Source organism: Macaca thibetana, chromosome 6 (assembly GCF_024542745.1).
Source record: "Macaca thibetana thibetana isolate TM-01 chromosome 6, ASM2454274v1, whole genome shotgun sequence".
Lineage (NCBI taxonomy): Eukaryota > Metazoa > Chordata > Mammalia > Primates > Cercopithecidae > Macaca > Macaca thibetana.
In genome coordinates, this window is record NC_065583.1 from 102,445,040 (window position 1) to 102,462,918 (window position 17,879).

The window sequence follows — 17,879 nt, forward strand, 5'->3', positions numbered from 1 at the left end:
GACAGAACCTTCACAGCTCCATTTTGTCAATGAGAAAACTTTGTGTAGATTTCTCTAAAATAGCTATTCAATTGGACTGGGGACTCAAACCCAGGTTTCCCGATCTTAAGTTCTCTTTTGTTGTTGTTGTTTCAACTGACCACCATCCTGAAAGAAATAATTCTTTCTTTTGAACACACAAAAAAGAACCTTTAAGATTATTATTTTTGTCACCACTATAATGGTTTCAACTAAAGTACAAGATATGCCCAGTCTATTTAAAAATGGATTTCTGTCCAAAGTAGTTGGGTCATATGTACATTTTTTTTTTTCTTATACAACACACAAAGAGACATTAACAGTCATCTAAAAACTGGTGAAACAAAAGTACTGAAACACATTGTGGCACCAGGAAATAAGGACATGCTCTAAGAATTATGGAGCCATGTCAAAAGCATACAGGAGTCAACTTAAAGAACTTGATGGCCAAATCTAGGACAATTTGGGATTAAAATAAATGATGACTAGTAATGGATTGGAAACCACTGAAAACAATAAATATCCATAAATTCGTATTAATATAAACAACCAACCAACAAGCAAGGGTGAAAGAAAAGCACTTCCTTACAGTAGGATGCCATCTATTAAATATAATAGGAATGATGCAGTTAGGAAATAATCAATAGATGTTAAAGCCACTCAGTAAAAGTTTGATAAGGACCAGGATATTTACATGGTCTCAAAGTAAAATTTCACATTATTACTTATACAAAGGAAAAATTGGTAGCTTTACTGGATAAATCCAACAGATACCACCTTAAGCAAGTCATCAGATAGAAATAACACCAATATCAGGACAAACCAACATCATACACTTCCTAATCGTATACACTGGGAAGGAGTCCACATCAATTTCATGTTGTTTTTGTCAAATATACATCATGAGGAAACACCAGACAAACTCACAGTAAGAACTGTTCTACAAAATAACTGGCTAGTACTCTTTGAAAATGTCAAGGTGATAAAACACAAAGGAAGTATTAGGAACTGTTCTAAATTAAAGGGGATTAAAGAGACAGAATCCTGGATTTCATCCCTGACTGGAAAAAACTAGCTATAAATACATTACTGGGATAATTGATTAAATTTAAATATGGACTATAGATTAGATAATAGTATATCAATGTTAAATTTCTTGACTTTGAGAACTGTACTGTTGTTATGTAAGAGAATGTCCTTTTTCTTACAAAACTAGCACAAGAATATTTAGAAGTAACTGGGTATGATACCTACAATTTACTCTAAAATGTGTACACACATAGAATATACATATTATAATACACATATATGTATAGTCATGTGCCTTATAATGATGTTTTGGTCAATGATGGACCACATATACAATAGTGGTCCCATGAGATTATAATGGAGCTGAAAAATTCCTATCACCTGGTGATGTCATAGCTGTCATAATGTCATATGCAACACATTGCTCACATGTTTGTAGTGATGCTGGTTAAACAAACCTACTGTGCTGCCGGTCACATAAAGGTATAACACATGCAATTACGTACAGTGCATAATGCTTGACAAGATAATAAATGACTGTGCTACTGGTTTATGTATTTACTACACTATACTTTAAATCATTATTTTAGAGCATACTCCTTCTGCTTATAAAATAAAAAGTTAACAGTAAAATCAGCTCAGACAGGTCCTTCAGGAGGTATTCCTGAAGAAGGCATTGTTATCATAAGAGATGACAGCTCTGGCCAGGCATGGTGGCTCATACCTGTAATCCCAGCACCCTGGGAATTCGAGGCTGGAGGATCACTTGAGGTCAGGAGTTCAAGACCAGCCTGGCCAACATGGTGAAACCTCACCTCTACTAAAAGCACAAAACTTAGCTGGGTGTGGTGGTGCGCACCTGTGATCCCAGCTACGTGGGAGGCTGAGGTAGGAGAATTGCTTGAACCCGATAGGTGGAGGTTGCAGTGAGCCAAGATCGAGCCACTATACTCCAGGCTGGGCAAAACAGTGAGACTCTGTCTCGGAAAAAAAAAAAAAAAAGTTTGAAAAGTTAAAAAAAATATAAATATATTTTAATAGAAAAAAGGTTCCAGAATAAGGATATAAAGAAATAAAATATTTCTATATAGCTGTAGAATGCATTTGCATTTAAACTGTGTTATTACAAAAGTCAAAAAAATTTAAAAGTTTATAAAATAACAAAGTTACAGTAAGCTGTTAATTTATTATTGAAAAAAGAAAAATATATTTAAAAATAAACTTAGGGTAGCCTAAATGTACAGTGTTGATAAAGTCTACAGTAGTATACAGTAATGTCCTAGGCCTTCACATTCACTCACCTCTCACTCAGACTCATCTAGAGCAACTTCCAGTCCTACAAGCTTGATTCATGGTAAAGTACCCTAGACAAGTGTACCGTTTTAAATCTTTTGTTTTTTTTTTTGAGACAGGGCCTCACTCCGTCTCTTACGTTTGAGTGTAGTGGCACAGTCATGGCTCACTGCAGCCTCAACCTCTTGGGCTTAAGCAGTCCTCTTACCTCGGCCTCCTAAGTAGCTGGGATTAAATGCATGTGCTACCACGCCTGGATAATTTTTGTATTTTTTATAGAGACGGGGCTTCATTATGTTGCCCAGGGTTGTCTTGAACTCCTGGGCTCAAGCAATCTTCCCACCTTGGCCTCCCAAAGTGCTGGGATTACAGGTGTGAGTCACCGAACCTGACCTGTTCTCTAGATTCTTTGAAGAAAAAAAAAAAAAAAAAAGCTGCTTGTTCATTTCTTTGGCTATAGTAGCTACAATGGACCAGAATCATTATATGGAATGGGGCTCAAATACCCCTCCCCCAACCAGGTTGCCTAAGTCACAGTTTAGATGCTCCAAATTATTAAATCAGTATCATGCAAATCTCAGTCAGTGGGTGTTAAGTACTAGAGAAACAGGTAAGGGAAAGTGCATCAGTCAGGCCAGAACTAGAGCTGCCATAGCCGAATAAAGTTCCCATTTAACTTTACCTCTTCCAGAGAGGAAAAACCACCCTCATCTGCAGAAACGCAATGGAAAGACAGAGCAGAAACAGTGATAATTGGAGGTGGCTGTGTTGGTGTGAGTCTGGCTTATCACCTGGCCAAAGCAGGGATGAAGGATGTGGTCCTGCTGGAGAAATCAGAGCTCACGGCTGGATCTACCTGGCACGCAGTAAGAAAAGCACCCCAAACTGTCTGAAGCGTGGAATTGTGCATGAGTATAGTCCATTTCCTTCCCATTCACAACTCCCAACTGTGAGTTCTTTAGAGTGTGTTCCCTTTCAATAGCGTTGGAAGTGCAGTTGTAGTTTAACTGGTGTACTTGCAGATGACAACCAATATTTATGATGTCTTTATCTTGATCATATGGCTTCTGGATTCAAATCCCGGCCTTGCAATTTTCTACCCTTGTGACTTTTGGCAAGTTACGTAAGTTTCCATTTTCTGGTGTCTTAATAGGAATATTAATAGTACTTACCTAATAGGATTGTGAAGAAGATTGAGTTAACGTGTAAAATTATTAAACACAAGGTATTGAATAATAAATGTTAGCTTTATATGGAAGGATACTGTCTGAGTGAGCCTGGATATGGGCCCAAGATCTTTACCTACACTTCCCTCACCTGCATTTGGTGGTCCTTTTATTTATTTATGGTTTTATTTATTTTTATTTTTATGTTTTTTGAGATGAAGTCTCGCTCTGTTCCCAGGCTGGAGTGAAGTGGTGCGATCTCAGCTCACTGCAACGTCTGTCTCCCAGGTTCAAGCGATTCTCTTGCCTCAGCCTCCTGAGTAGCTGGGACTACAGGCGCACACCACCATGACCAGCAAATTTTTGTATTTTTAGTAGAGACGGGGTTTCACCATGTTGGTCAGGCTGGTCTCGATCTCTTGACCTCGTGATCTGCCTGCCTCGGCCTCCCAAAGTGCTGGGATTGCAGGTGTGAACCACCACACCCGGCCTTATAATTTTATGCTGTGAGATGATAGTGTGGCCCCCTGAGGACTTGACTATGAGGACTGCAAAAGTGTGGCACAGCTTTTGTGTTACATAAGACACAAGGCCAAGTCAGTCTTGTATTCTTCATGGCATGCATAATTGTTCTAGGGCTGCAGTGTAATTGACTAGGCTTACCTGGAAAGCTGCTCAAGTAGATGAAGGGATTGACACTGCTGTCATATTGCCAAACCAGGGATTTCTGACATCAGCTCAGGATGGGAGAGGAAGTTTTTATGACTGCTGGTGCAGTTTTTTTTGGGCAGCATTAGCCCCTGCTCATCATCCCGTTTCATCATTAGCTGTCCTCAGCTGAGAAGAGGTAACAAGAGGGAACCCTGCTTTGAGGGGCTTTTTGACATCTAGCATGTGCTCAAAGTATATGGTAGAGAGTCCAGCGTGAAAAGGGTTGCCTGCTTCCAGCGCAATCTGGGGGAGGGTGCTGCCCAGACTCAAAGGCCCAAAGACCTTGCCTTTGTGGAGCTCACATTCTGGTGGGGCAGACAGAAAACATACCCATCAATGCTACAGAGTAATCACCATGAACAAAAAGTAAAACACAATCAAGGATGCAAAATAATGGAGGAGGAGAAGAAGGAGGTGCTAGGGAGGATGTTTCAAAGAGGTGACCTGCCAACAGAGACTGGGGAGCAGTGAGCCAGGGGGCTATGAGGCTATTCAGGAAAGGGCATTTAGGCAGGGAAATGTAGGCAAGTGGAAATATCCTTTGAGGGAGGGCTTACACCCTCTCACCACTTCTGAATTGTTACTGAGGGCATACACTTTAATCTTTGAATGACTTATTTGCTCACTTACACACTGATTTAATGTGGCCTGCATTTGATTTTATTACTGTTATTATTATCATTATTTTTTGAGACAGGGTCTTTCTCTGTTGCCCAGGCTGGAGTGCAGTGGTGCAATCATAGCTCACCATAAGCACAAACTCCTGGGCTCAAGCGATCCTCCCCAGTAGCTAGGATTATATAGGTGCGCACTACCATGCCCAGCTATTTCCTTAATTTTTTTTAGAAATGGGAGTCTCACTATGTTGCCCAGGCTGGTCTTGACCTCCTGGCCTCAAATGATCCTCCAGCCTCAGCCTGCCAAGACTTTAGAATTACAGGCATGAGCCATCACACCTGGCCTGGCCTGCATTTTAGAAGAGGTTACAGGATTCCTTAAAATTTTGTTTCTTAGATGTCCCATAAATAAAAAGCAACATACCCTTAATCTAAAAGTTAACTATGCAAAATATTTTTTTCTTAAACACAAAGATACCAAAGTGAGTGGGGAAAGGCATTATCCTGCTTTGCATACAGGGTATTAGGCTATGGTTTACAAAATGAGGATCCACGCAGTGTGAGTTCAAGGCGGAATCAGGCATCAGAAGCCAGGTTATTTGGCCCCCATGGAATAAAAAAGACTTGTCCTAGGAAGTTGATTCTAGGGGTTTTTTTGCAAGTCAAAGATGCCTCCCTTTGAACAGCAGTATGAAGAAATCCAACGTATTAGGTGTTTTTTTTTTTTTTTTTTTTTTGAGACAGAGTTTCACTCTGTCACCCAGGCTGGAGTGCACTGGTGTGATCATGACTCAATGCAGTCTCAACCTACGGGACTCAAGCAATGCTCCCACATCAGCACCTGTAGCTGGGACCACAGGTGCGCACCACCACACTTTGCTAATTTAAAAAATTTTTTGTAGCGATGAGGTCTCCCTACATTGTCCAGGCTGGTCTCAAACTCCTGGGCTCAAGCAATCCTCCCACTTTAGCCTCTGAAAGTGAAGTGCTGGAATTATAGGCTTGAGCCACTGAGCCTGGTCATATTCAGAATTTTTTTTTTTTTTTGAGACAGTCTTGCTCTATTGCCAGGCTGGAGTACAATGGCGTGATCTCAGCTCACGGCAACCTCTGCCTCCCAGGTTCAAGAGATTCTCCTGCCTTGGCCTCCCGAGTAGCTGGGACTACAGGTGCACACCACCATACCCAGCTAACTTTTGTATTTTTAGCAGAGACGAAGTTTTAGCATGTTGGCCAGGATGGTCTCAATCTCTTGACCTTATGATCTGCCCTCCTCAGCCTCCCAAAGTGCTGGGATTACAGGCGTGAGCCACCGCGCCCGGCTGATACTAGGAATTTTTAACACAGATATATTTGTGGAGTAGATCTGAGAATAAGGAAGGTTGCAGAGCCAGCTAACAGGGGCAAGCTATAAAAATAAAGACAGTTTTCCTGAAGCATGATATGTGCTCCATGAGAGAAGTGACTGAAGAGTGTGGGAATTAAATGCTTGGAGAGGAAAGTACAGCCTGCAAAGTGAATCTTCTAAATGGAATCACAAAACCATAAGGTTTTAACAAGACTGCTTTGTCAGCTCATGATACACCTAATAGTATAGAGCATTTCATGTGGATGCAGGGAAACGAGAGGATGGAGTAAGAAGGAGGTTTGGAGCTCGGGATCCCCAGGAGGGGCTGCCCCTCGGGATGGCACCAAAGTAGATGTTTGGAGAGCTGAGGACTCAAGATTCAGGATGAACCATTTGGGGTGTAGGAGGCAACGTAAGAACTTTCCATTTGTTTTTGTCTGCAAATATAAGAAAGAAGTTAAGCTTTACTGATATTTATAAATAGCCCTCACATTTGATGTGGACGATGTGTTGCATATGATTTCAAGGCTGACTACGTGAGAGGTTGGCACTTCCTGGTGGGAGTGTCCTCATTCTTTCTCTTGTCTTCCGTGTACCATGACATAGTGCAGATTTCATGCTCTAGGATATCACCGCTGGGATTAGCTTTATAGAAACAGGGCTTTAAATAATATAATGTGTGATGAAAGGGAGAGGGGTGAACTTTAGAGTGTTGTATTACATAGAGGTTTGCTGGTTATCCACTAGCAGTAGCTAAAAGAGTTGTGAATGCAAATGGCTGCCAGTCATTTCTACATAGCAGATTATATATTAAAAAACTAGTGCAGCCTGTCCCTTCACAGAAAAAGTGATGCTTTGAGTAAGTGAGAAATAATGGCCTTTTGCAAAATAGTCCTGTTGGGAAGAGAGCATTTTGAAAAGGGATGTTTGGAAATGTTGGTATTATTATTAGGTTTTCTGCCCCAAAATGATATGTATCACATAGAAAAACTCTCATATATGTGAGAAATACATTTTTAGCCCATTTCAAATTTTTTCTAAATGAGGAGTTTCAATAGGATTTGTTCCTATTTACTTAAAATACAAAAAAGTGCGATACCTTCCAACTAGTTTGTAACAACTGGCAGACACGAGAACATGAAATGTCATAGTCAGATGTGAAGAGAAACCTTCATATGGGTGTTGACTGAGGCAGAGGAAGGGGTGTCAGGATGCAGAGACCCAGCCAGTCGTGCCCTTCTCTCACTTGGGTCTGTGCATCACTGAGCGGTGTCTTCTGCAGCTATACAGCCGTTAAAAGCAGTCTCAAAATAATATAAAGCCAGAACCAGGCCTTCACACTGCTGTCTTACAAATGTTAATGTAGCACAGATATTCTAATAATGACATGTGTTAATCACATAGCTCTCGCTATAGTGTTCTTAATAAGCTTCATATGCAAAAGCTTTTCTACACAATATATAAAATAAAAAAGTGTTTTGAGTACTTCACTTATTCTAAGTTGTTTTTTGTGTTTATGATCTCTATTGATATTTAGTATCACATGTAAGGAAAGAAACACACGTATTTTAGTGGTTATGTTCAAAATTTTGTACTGGGTGTAAATGTATGAGTGAAAGATTTGGAGCCACTGGAATATAGGTTGGTTTGACATCGGTCACTGGACTTTTTGAGGTAGTTGAGGCTCCTGAGAGAGGAGGAGGGTTGTTAAAGAGATAGGGGAAGCACTAGTTAGCATCCATTATGCTATCCATTATTTAGCATCCAGTGGTGAATTTTCTAACTCCATCATTCCTTTTATACTAATTAATTGTCAGTCTAAGGAAGAGCTTTACATTCCCTTCTACTTATTTATTTATTTATCTCAACGAAGATTTATAAATTCTTAATTTATTTAAAGAGTTGTATTCTTTTTTTTTTTTTTTTAAATTTATTTATTATTATTATACTTTAAGTTGTAGGGTACATGTGCATAACGTGCAGGTTTGTTACATATGTATACTTGTGCCTTGTTGCTGTGCTGCACCCATCAACTCGTCATTTATGATTACATCTCTGTTTCTTCCCTTCCTTATCTTCCCCACCAACTGCAATCACTTTTTCCAAACGATAGCTAAACTCCTTTCCTATGACGTCTGTGACCTTTCTAGCATCTTCTCTTTCCTGAGTTTCACAGCTACTATGTATCTGGGACTCAATCATTTACCCGTGATTTAATTGTTTCATGTATGAAACTTTCATAACTTCAATCAGACTATAAAATCCTGAGTGATAAGAATAATGTTTTCTCCTTCTTTCAGACTTCTCATTTAATATGTCCTTGTTGAAGTCACAGAAGAGAAAAACATTGTGCCATTTTCATATTCAAGTCTGGCACTTAAATTAAAAGATACCATGTGTGATGTTACTTTCAAATAATTTAAATAGAAGCACTAATATGGGCAGCCCCAAATTTTAAACAGATTTTAAAAGCCAATATATAAAAGAAAGGGTATAAAAATTAAATAATTTTTATGTCTGAGTGAGAAAATTGAGTCCATATCTTATTTCTGACTATCGCAGCAGCAAGGAAAAGAGGGTAGTGTGAATTGTTTAGTAGAACTGGGTATACTGTTGTAGTAAGGGAGACTAACTTTTCCTTGACAACGAATTTCTAAAAGAATTTGTTACCTACACCAAGTACATTGGGCTAAATGTCTTCAGTAAGAGTTTTTGAAAAATGAACCAATGTGACCTTTTCAAGTGAAAGAGAATTAACTTAAAATTTCTGGAGTGAGGGAGAAGAGGATTGTGTCGTGTAGATAGATAATTTTCCAGTGGTCTAGCTTAACCTAGGTATGAAGCTTAGAGGATCTTGAGGAGTGGATGGTGATCGGTACCCTAGGCTAGTGCTTGTGATGACCAGATTTCTCAACTGACAATATATATTGCCAGTTTTCTATAGGGCATATATATAGGACATATGTTGAAGACAAATTGGGGGTCACCAGCAGATACCTGAAGGCCTGGGATTCTCTATTATTGAACCAGGAAAGTTTGCATGCACACTGGATACCAACATGTTAAAGCAGCAGGGCATGTTTGGCCATGAAGTTTAAGAGCTTGGCTTACAGATGCATTGTAATGGAATCCCTTCTCTGCTTCCACATGGAGCTGTGCTACTGGATGACCTGTAAGCTGGGCCAGGATTTTTCTAAAATATATGTATATATATCAGCCATGGGTATGTCCAGATGCTTGAACAAGTACTGGATGGAAGCCCCAGGATTTTGGTTATAAAGGATGATTGACAAACTTCAATGGAGTATTTGAGTGCAGGAGGATCAGATGCTCACCACTACCATAGAAGTACCTTATCAATACTCATAAGTAGATTTTACTGTGAACAGATTGTGTTCTGATGAGCTTTCCAGAATAAATTAGCTGCCCAGTGAGGCTCCAGACACTCGAGAGAAACTGCTTCATATAATTGCTTAGAATTCTTTGTCTGGATTCCACATTACATGTGCCAGATTTGAGAAAAGGGGGTTTTAGTGTAGTTAATGTTTAGATATTTTTTTTTCTGAGAATAATCAATCAATATTTATTCAACAAAGATTTTCAGTGTACCACCTATGTGCTCATCAAACAGGTTAAGCTTTGACAAAAGTCTATTCACCTATTCATCAGGCTCTAGTGATAAGGAATTTTCTAGTTCTTAAATTTTACAATTTCAGGAAAGGGCCAGGAGGGCTGATTTAAGGGAAGGGTGGAGGCTGGGTCAAAGAAGATCCTATGCTAGTCCATGGTCCTTCTGCGTAAGGGAACACACACATGGTTTTCCGGCTTGAGTCCACATTGTATGCCATTCCCACATTACTTTTTTTGTTGTTGTTTTTTGAGACAGAGTCTCACTCTGTCACCCAGGCTGGAGTGTAATGGCGTGATCTTGGCTCACTGCAACCTCTGCCTCCCAGGTTCAAGCAATTCTCCTGCCTCAGCCTCCCAAGTAGCTGGGATTGCAGGCACGCACCACCATGCCTGGCTAATTTTTTGTATTTTTAGTAGAGATGGGGTTTCTCCATGTTGGCCAGGCTGGTCTTGAGCTCCTGACCTCAGGTAATCCACCCACCTCAGCCTCCCAAAGTGCTGGGATTACAGGCGTGAGCCACCGCACCTGGCCTCCCCAATACTTTTATTGATTGATTGATTGATTGATTGATTGAGATGGAGTTTCGCTCTTTTGCCCAGGCTGGAGTGCAGTGGCATGATCTTGGCTCACTGCAACCTCTGCCTTTTAGTTTCAAGCAATTCTGCTGCCTCAGCCTCCTGAGTAGCTGGGATTATAGGCGCCCGTCACCATGCACAACTAGTTTTTGTATTTTTAATAGAGATGGGGTTTCACCATGTTGGCCAGGCTGGTCTCAAACTCCTGACCTCGTGATCTGCCCATCTTGGCCTCCCAACATACTTTTCTATATAGTCATATATAGGACTATATAGCATATAGCCCTAAACCTTCCATCTAAATCATCCCATTTCTGAATCTCTGTACAATGCTATCCATGTTAACTTTTAGGGACTTAACATGTATGTTTGTTGGCTGGCTCTCACCTTACTCATGTAGTTCACATTGCTTCTTAAAACCTGTCATGAGTCTTATGCTCTGGTGTGCTCAAACTGGTGCTGATGTGTTCTCATTCCAAAGGACTGGCTGGTGCTTCTCAATTTCTTTCCAGCATTAAATTATTGCTTAACACATAAACTGTCAACATTTTGAGAATGTTAATTTTTTTCGGTATTTCTTTTCCTCTCTGCTTTTAAGGCAGGTTTAACAACTTACTTTCATCCTGGAATAAACTTGAAGAAAATACATTATGATAGCATCAAACTTTATGAGAAACTGGAAGAAGAAACTGGGCAGGTAAAGGCATTTAACTTGAAACTGTCTGTTATGTCGGCCTCTCAGAAACATGTAAGATTTCTGAAGGATTTTGATGCATCATTGTGTATGACTGTGTGAAGTGCCTGATGTAGTAGAGAAATATGATGAGAGCTTAAGGCAAGAACCTCTAGAGTTTGCTTTAAAATCAACTTAATTTCTCAAAGTATATTATTCATGTCATGAACCATTCTTTATTTTTTAAATGAAGAAAGAATAAAAAGCAGCTTTCAAATGTATCTTTAGCTAGTTACTATATCTAGAAACTAAGAAATCAGAGTCTTTCAGCAATTGCATTGCAAAGGATCTGACAATGGAATGTGCCAGATTGTTGCATGCCTTTGAACAGTACTTCATTAAAAGCTCCTCACTCATGTTTATCCCTTCTCATATTTGCTCATACTCAAAATAAAATGGCAGGCAAAATAATATCCATAGGCTAAGACTGAGTTCTGCTCAAATTTTCCATGTCACTACCCTTGCCTAAACCATCCAGTGGCTCCCCATAGTCTACCGGACAAAGCCAAAGGATTAGCATGGCCTTAGGAACATGACCTTTGTCAACTGACCTCTGCCTGCTGTCCCAACAGTTTCTTTTGCCACTCTTCCCTCTGCTTATCTGCTTCAGCTACTCTCAATAACATATAGTTTTGGAATGCGCTGAGCTCTCTCAAATCACTGCTTTTTGTTTGTGTTGTGTTTTGTTCTGTTTTCTGCTGCTTCCTCTGAAACAACATTCCCCCTGGCCCCATCTTCAGCATTCACCTTCCCCAGGGTAACCCCCTTTGAGAAGCCTTGCTTGACTTTTCCTGCCTGTTAGGCAGGTCAAAGCTGGAGGTCCCATCTCTTGGTTCTCAGAGCAGTTGTGCACTCTTCTCTTATAACTTGAATCTCTCTCTATTGTAATTATTGATTTACTTGTTGATCCTCCCAAAAGTAACTTGAGGGCAAGGGCTATATCTTTTATCTCTGTAACTGAGTGCTTGGCAAACTGAAGGACTTTAATAAATGTTAAATGAATGTTTAATTCAATTCAGACAATCTAAGCATTGTAACATTTTGATTCTATGTAATCTGTCCTTAATTTTTTTGTCTTTCCTTTTTCATACAGTTTTTTTTCACTCTGTACATTAATACTCGTTCCATGCTACTATGATTTTGCATTTAGCTGTCTGTCTTCAACTGTGGGGTGTAAATGCCACTTAGGCAGAGTCTTTACCTTTCTTGTTCACTCTGACATCTGTGGGGCTTAGAATGGTGCCTGGCACCAAAGAGGCACTTAGTAAATATGGTAATTGCTGAATAAGTGTCTTTTAATAAGATGCAAATATTTTAATAGTTATTTCTTTTGCTTATAATAAATCTTTTTGTACAGTTGCATTTTTATTATACTGGAGCAGAACCATGTTTGAGTACCAAATAATGACTCATTTGTATGTTTTTATCGGAATTATTGTCACAGGTGGTGGGATTCCATCAGCCAGGTAGTATCAGACTTGCTACCACCCCTGTAAGGGTAGATGAATTTAAATATCAAATGACTCGGACTGGCTGGCATGCAACAGAACAGTATATCATTGAACCTGAAAAAATTCAAGAGATGTTCCCTTTACTCAACATGAATAAGGTATTTATCTTAAAGGCATTTTTACCATTTGTTGACTTAAGTAAAAATTAGAAAAAGTTATTAAGAAGTTAACTAAAAACAGAAAACTTTGTATACACATTTTAAATGTGGCAAAATCGTGTGATTAATTTTGGAATTTGGGTAATTTACAAGGTGGGCTGTTATATACAGTAAATGATATATAAAAAGGTAATGATAAATCTTGTTTTTCACCTATGACAATTGATTAAACATTTTCAATACCTTTCCATTATTGTGTTCCCCAGATCTAAGGGTTTCCATACACAAATCTTCTGTTTGAGAACACAGGGAGAATGATAACCTGATATGATAAATGTCTAGAAAGACTGTGGTATTAAAATGTTTTAAAAATCAAATTAAGAAATGCCATGGTACATTGCTTTACAAATATCACCTAGCTTATAGCTGTACTCTCCTTACAGACTCTGTGCCAGGTACAGATCTAGATTTATACCACATTTGCCTGAGATAATCTACTTGACATGAAATTTAGTGTTTTTTCCTACTGGGTAATAATTCCTTTTGAATAATGATAACAATGACTGACACTTACTATAGCACATATTTATGTACCAGTTAGTATGCTAAGTCCTTACATGCATAATTTCATGTAATCATCACAATAATAGTATGAGGCAGGCCAGATGCCATGGCTCACTCCTTCTATCCCAGCATGTGGGAAGGCCAAGGTGGGGGGATTGCTTGAGGCCAGGAGTTCAAGGTCAGCCTAGGCAACATACAGAGACCTTGTTTCTACAAACACACACACACACAATTAGCTGACTGTGGGGTAGTAGGACTCCATCTGTAGTCCTAACTACTTGGGAGGCTGAGGCAAGAGGATCTCTTGAGCCTAGGAGTTTGAGGTTATAGTGAGCTATGATTACATTACTGTACTCCAGCCTAGGGAATGAAGTGACAGCATGTCTCTAAAATTTAAAAAATAAAAATAAAAAAATTATATCTATATCTGTGTTATGTGGTATATATTATTGTTAAACAAGAAATTTTAGCTTAGACAGTTTACATAGTGAACCCAAGCTCATTCACTGGAAAGAGCTGGAGTGGAGATTTGAACCCAGGCTCTCTGACTCCCTTGCATTATACATACTGCCCAAGTGTATCAGATGGGGCTGTTGGGGAAACACATGCTTATTTCCCTGCTGGTGACCACTGCAGTGGTTCCAGTCTCTGAAGGTTCATATCATTGACCTGGGCACTAGGGTTGTTTGCCTTTGCGAGTCTTCACAGGCTGCTGGCACTCCCTTGTCTGTAATTGTGTGTGATACCAGTGTGATGGCAGATTGGTGTTGCACTGCATTGTCTGCATTGAAATTTTACCTCCACTACCAGTAAGGATATACTTATATTTGTTTATATGTCAATCTTGAATGCTTTGCTGGAACTCCTCACTATCATGAATTTTTCTCAAAGGCATTCATTAAGCAATGGGAATATGTGTGAAGGGTATTCTCTGCATCTGGGAGAGGGTACCAAACCAAATGGATGTGGGATCACTACAATGAGGTCATATCCATTATAAAACACCTGTGTGACATTTGGAAGTCTTTAGAAATGTGAATTCCCTTAAAATAGAAAGTCCCTTGCGCAAGACCTATAATAAATGAAAGGATTGAATTCATAATCAAAAACTTCCCACAAAGAAAACCCCAGGCCTGGATGACTTCACTAGTTAATTTTACCAGATATTTAGAGAAGACTTAATACCAATCTCTCTCAACCTCCTCCAAAATAGAAGAAAAGTGAATGCCTCTCAACTCATTCTATGAGACCAGTATTGTCCTGATAACAAAATCAGACAAATGCATCCCCCCAAAAAGAAAGACTGGTATCCATTTTGAACATAGATACAAAAATCGTCAACAAAATACTAGCAAACTGAATTCAGCAACATATAAAACAGATTATACAGTATGACTAAATGGAATGTATTCCAGGAATGCAGGGTTGGTTTAACATCTAAAAATTAATCAATGGAACAATACCACATTAATAGAATAAAGGACAAACTACACAATTATGTCAATAGATACAGAAAAGACATTTGACAAAAGCTCCTTGCTTGTATTTGGTGCTCAGCCAATTTTTGTTAAATAGATGAGACCTATATTTAATATTTCACTGATCATTCTATGAACCTATTCCATCTGAGTTTCATTCTTCTTTGTTCTCCCCACAGTACCTTGTCTGAAGGCCTAAAACAAAGTAGATATTCAGTAATTAATTGCTGAATTATTGAATCGAACATAAATTTCCTGACACCAGATATATTATTTAACATGTAATTTATTAACAGTATTAAACAATTAAATATAAATTATAATTGATATATCAATTGGAATTAGATTTGGCTTCAAATGTCAGAAACCAAAATAAGGTGTAAACAAGAAAGAGCTTTATTTCTCTTTCTTTTCAGCAGTCCAGGACTTGAATGGTGGCTTTTTCATGAAGTCTTCAGGGACCCAGTTATTTTCCAGATCAAGAAACAATTTTAATGTCCAGTTTTACTAAACATTTGCTAGCAGGATATATTTTTTACTGAGTAATAAGTATATATTTGTTTGTATATTGACTCTGCTATGATTGATTTAGGTTTTAGCTGGATTGTATAATCCTGGAGATGGTCACATTGATCCTTATTCTCTAACTATGGCCCTGGCTTCTGGGGCTAGGAAATATGGTGCCCTTTTAAAATATCCTGCACCAGTAACTTCTCTGAAAGCCAGGTCAGATGGAACATGGGACGTTGAAACACCACAGGGGTCTATGAGAGCAAATAGAATTGTGAATGCTGCAGGTAAGCATATCGTTTTTTTTGAAATTTCTGTTTTTTTAAGTGCCAAAGAAAGAAGATATTTAGCCATAATGTTGCATACTATGGATGTTGTCATGAAGCACTGTGATGCTCCCAAATTAAACATTTTGTCTGTTTCTAAGTGACAAAGCCCTCCCTCCATCACTTTGCTCTTGGTGGATGCGCTAACACTCTGTCCTTGGTTATCCATAAAAAGTTGCTTATTTCCTCCATTCTGCATTTTATTTTGCTCCAGATTGTGTTTTTCCAAATTATGCTGCTTTTTCCTTCCTGTGTTCACTGTTTCTGTATATGAATAACCAAATTCTAGTGTTGAAGTTCATAAGCATCATTTTTGTGTCCAGTTTGCTTTTTAGGGCAGATTTGCTCATTTGGGTTCTCTCTTACCCATTTCTGATGACTTTTGACTCTAGTTGAAAAAGTTTTTAAACCCTTTTCCTTCTAGAACATAATTAAACGTATTTCATAATCTTCTCTTTTGGTTGTTCTGTTACAGTTTGGACTCAGAGTAGTGAAGCCAAAAGGGATATTTGGGATAATCCAACAACACACTTATTTTCATTTGCAGAGGCAAGGTCCAAAAGGGTCATGTTACTTGGCCAAGTGGCCACTGATCGTTATGTCAGAGCCAGGACTGGGATCTGGCCTTTTGATTCTTGAGTTAATACACTTTCGAATAGGTGGATTGCATGTCAAGTCATTTTCAACTATCACACATGCAAAATAAATTACAGTGAAAATGCTTGTGCAGTCTAAACTGGGATAATAGTTTATATTTTCCTATGGTTTATAATGTTTACTTTAAAACTTAAAATAAGCATGAGGCAGTGACTGATTTTCTTTGAGAATGCAAATAATCTTTATTATTTATCTGATCAAATGATATCCCATGAGGACAAGCCAGAACCCATACCCTTATGATTCTTTTCTCTGTATTGTAACTTTTGATATACATATATGTATTATATATATATTTTTTTGAGACGAAGTTTTGCTCTTGTGCCCCAGGCTGGAGTGCAACGGTACAATCTCGGCTCACTGCAACCTCCACCTCCCGGTTTCAAGCGATTCTCCTGTCTCAGCCTCCTGAGTGGCAGGGATTACAGGCACCTGCCACCATGCTAATTTTTGTATTTTTAGTAGAGGCGGGGTTTCACCATGTTGCCCAGGCTGGTCTCAAACTCCTGACCTCAGGTGATTCACCTGCCTCGGCCTCCAAAAGTTCTGGGATTACAGGAGTGAGCCACAGTGTCCAGCCAATTGATACTACTTTTAACAAAGCATTTTTGGTGGTCCTAGAGACAAAGTCACGTCTTCAATATTTAAGTCTAAATTAGTTATTTCCGAATTCTCTTACCATGCCTCCTATTTGAAAAGCAATAAAATATCATGCTTTCTTAATATAATTTGAAATTTGCAATAATATTAAATAATTTGCCTAAAAAGTAAGAGCAGTGGTACAATACAACATTGCATTGTTTTTGAGCCTCACTTTCCCTCCAGTCTGACACTATACTCTCTTAATGTCGTTAGGAATCTCTGGTCTAAATTCTGTCAGAAAACTTAAGGCGATGAAATAATTCAGACTTTTTTCTAAGTAGCAAGGATTCTTTGTAATTTTGCAACTTTTTCTATAGTCTCATGAATTCAGGCCCTAAAAACATTTGACTGTTTTCATCATGATAGCAAATACTAAAGTAACATACTGAGACTTCCACATCCAGCACCTGTGGCAGACATTGCTAATCATCACTGCACTCATTTCAGATGTGTTTGGACAAAGCCCCACCATTTTTCTCAACACAGTACTTTAGGCAATCATACATTCCTGATTGACATTTTGAGAAATAACATAGAAGACCTTAATTTAACACATCCATTGTTTTCCTAAAATGGATCAACATACAAACATAATGAGTTGTCATTGTAATACATTTTTTTTTCTAAACCACATACTGTAACAAATAAGGAATCACTGAAGAGGAAGACCGAATGATCTCCAAAGAGATCTGACCTAAACCCTTAACACTAGTTACCAGATGAAGCTTTCTCTGCAGCTGTGAAATCTTGTGGGGTGATGGGGTACAGGAGGGCAGGGAAAGGAGGTCCTTGAGAACAGCTGTCTCATGCTGGCCTGGAAAACAAGTCCCTGGAATTAGGACAGAGTGGCCCTGCATGGAGTGGTAATGTCTCCCTTTTTCCTTTGTTCTTGTGCTTTTTGCCTAGCCATTTCCACTCCCTTTTCCTAGTAACTCCAGGCAGCTCCTTGCTGAAACTTGTGGGAAGTAACTT

General features: G+C 38.9%; 1 protein-coding gene across 4 annotated transcripts in view; it reads left to right on the plus strand.

Moving 5' to 3' along the window:
- DMGDH (dimethylglycine dehydrogenase) overlaps nucleotides 1-17,879 on the plus strand; it is a 70,824-nt gene that overhangs the window by 2,800 nt on the left and 50,145 nt on the right. For 3 of the 4 annotated variants that reach the window (XM_050795665.1, XM_050795664.1, XM_050795663.1), the window contains exons 2-5: nucleotides 3,032-3,289; nucleotides 10,987-11,085; nucleotides 12,566-12,730; nucleotides 15,365-15,569. In XM_050795665.1, the coding sequence (XP_050651622.1) occupies nucleotides 3,065-3,289; nucleotides 10,987-11,085; nucleotides 12,566-12,730; nucleotides 15,365-15,569 (694 nt within the window). In that variant the 5' untranslated portion in view covers nucleotides 3,032-3,064. The remainder of the gene's footprint in view (nucleotides 1-3,031; nucleotides 3,290-10,986; nucleotides 11,086-12,565; nucleotides 12,731-15,364; nucleotides 15,570-17,879) is intronic. The other variant, XM_050795662.1, reaches the window with a different exon arrangement.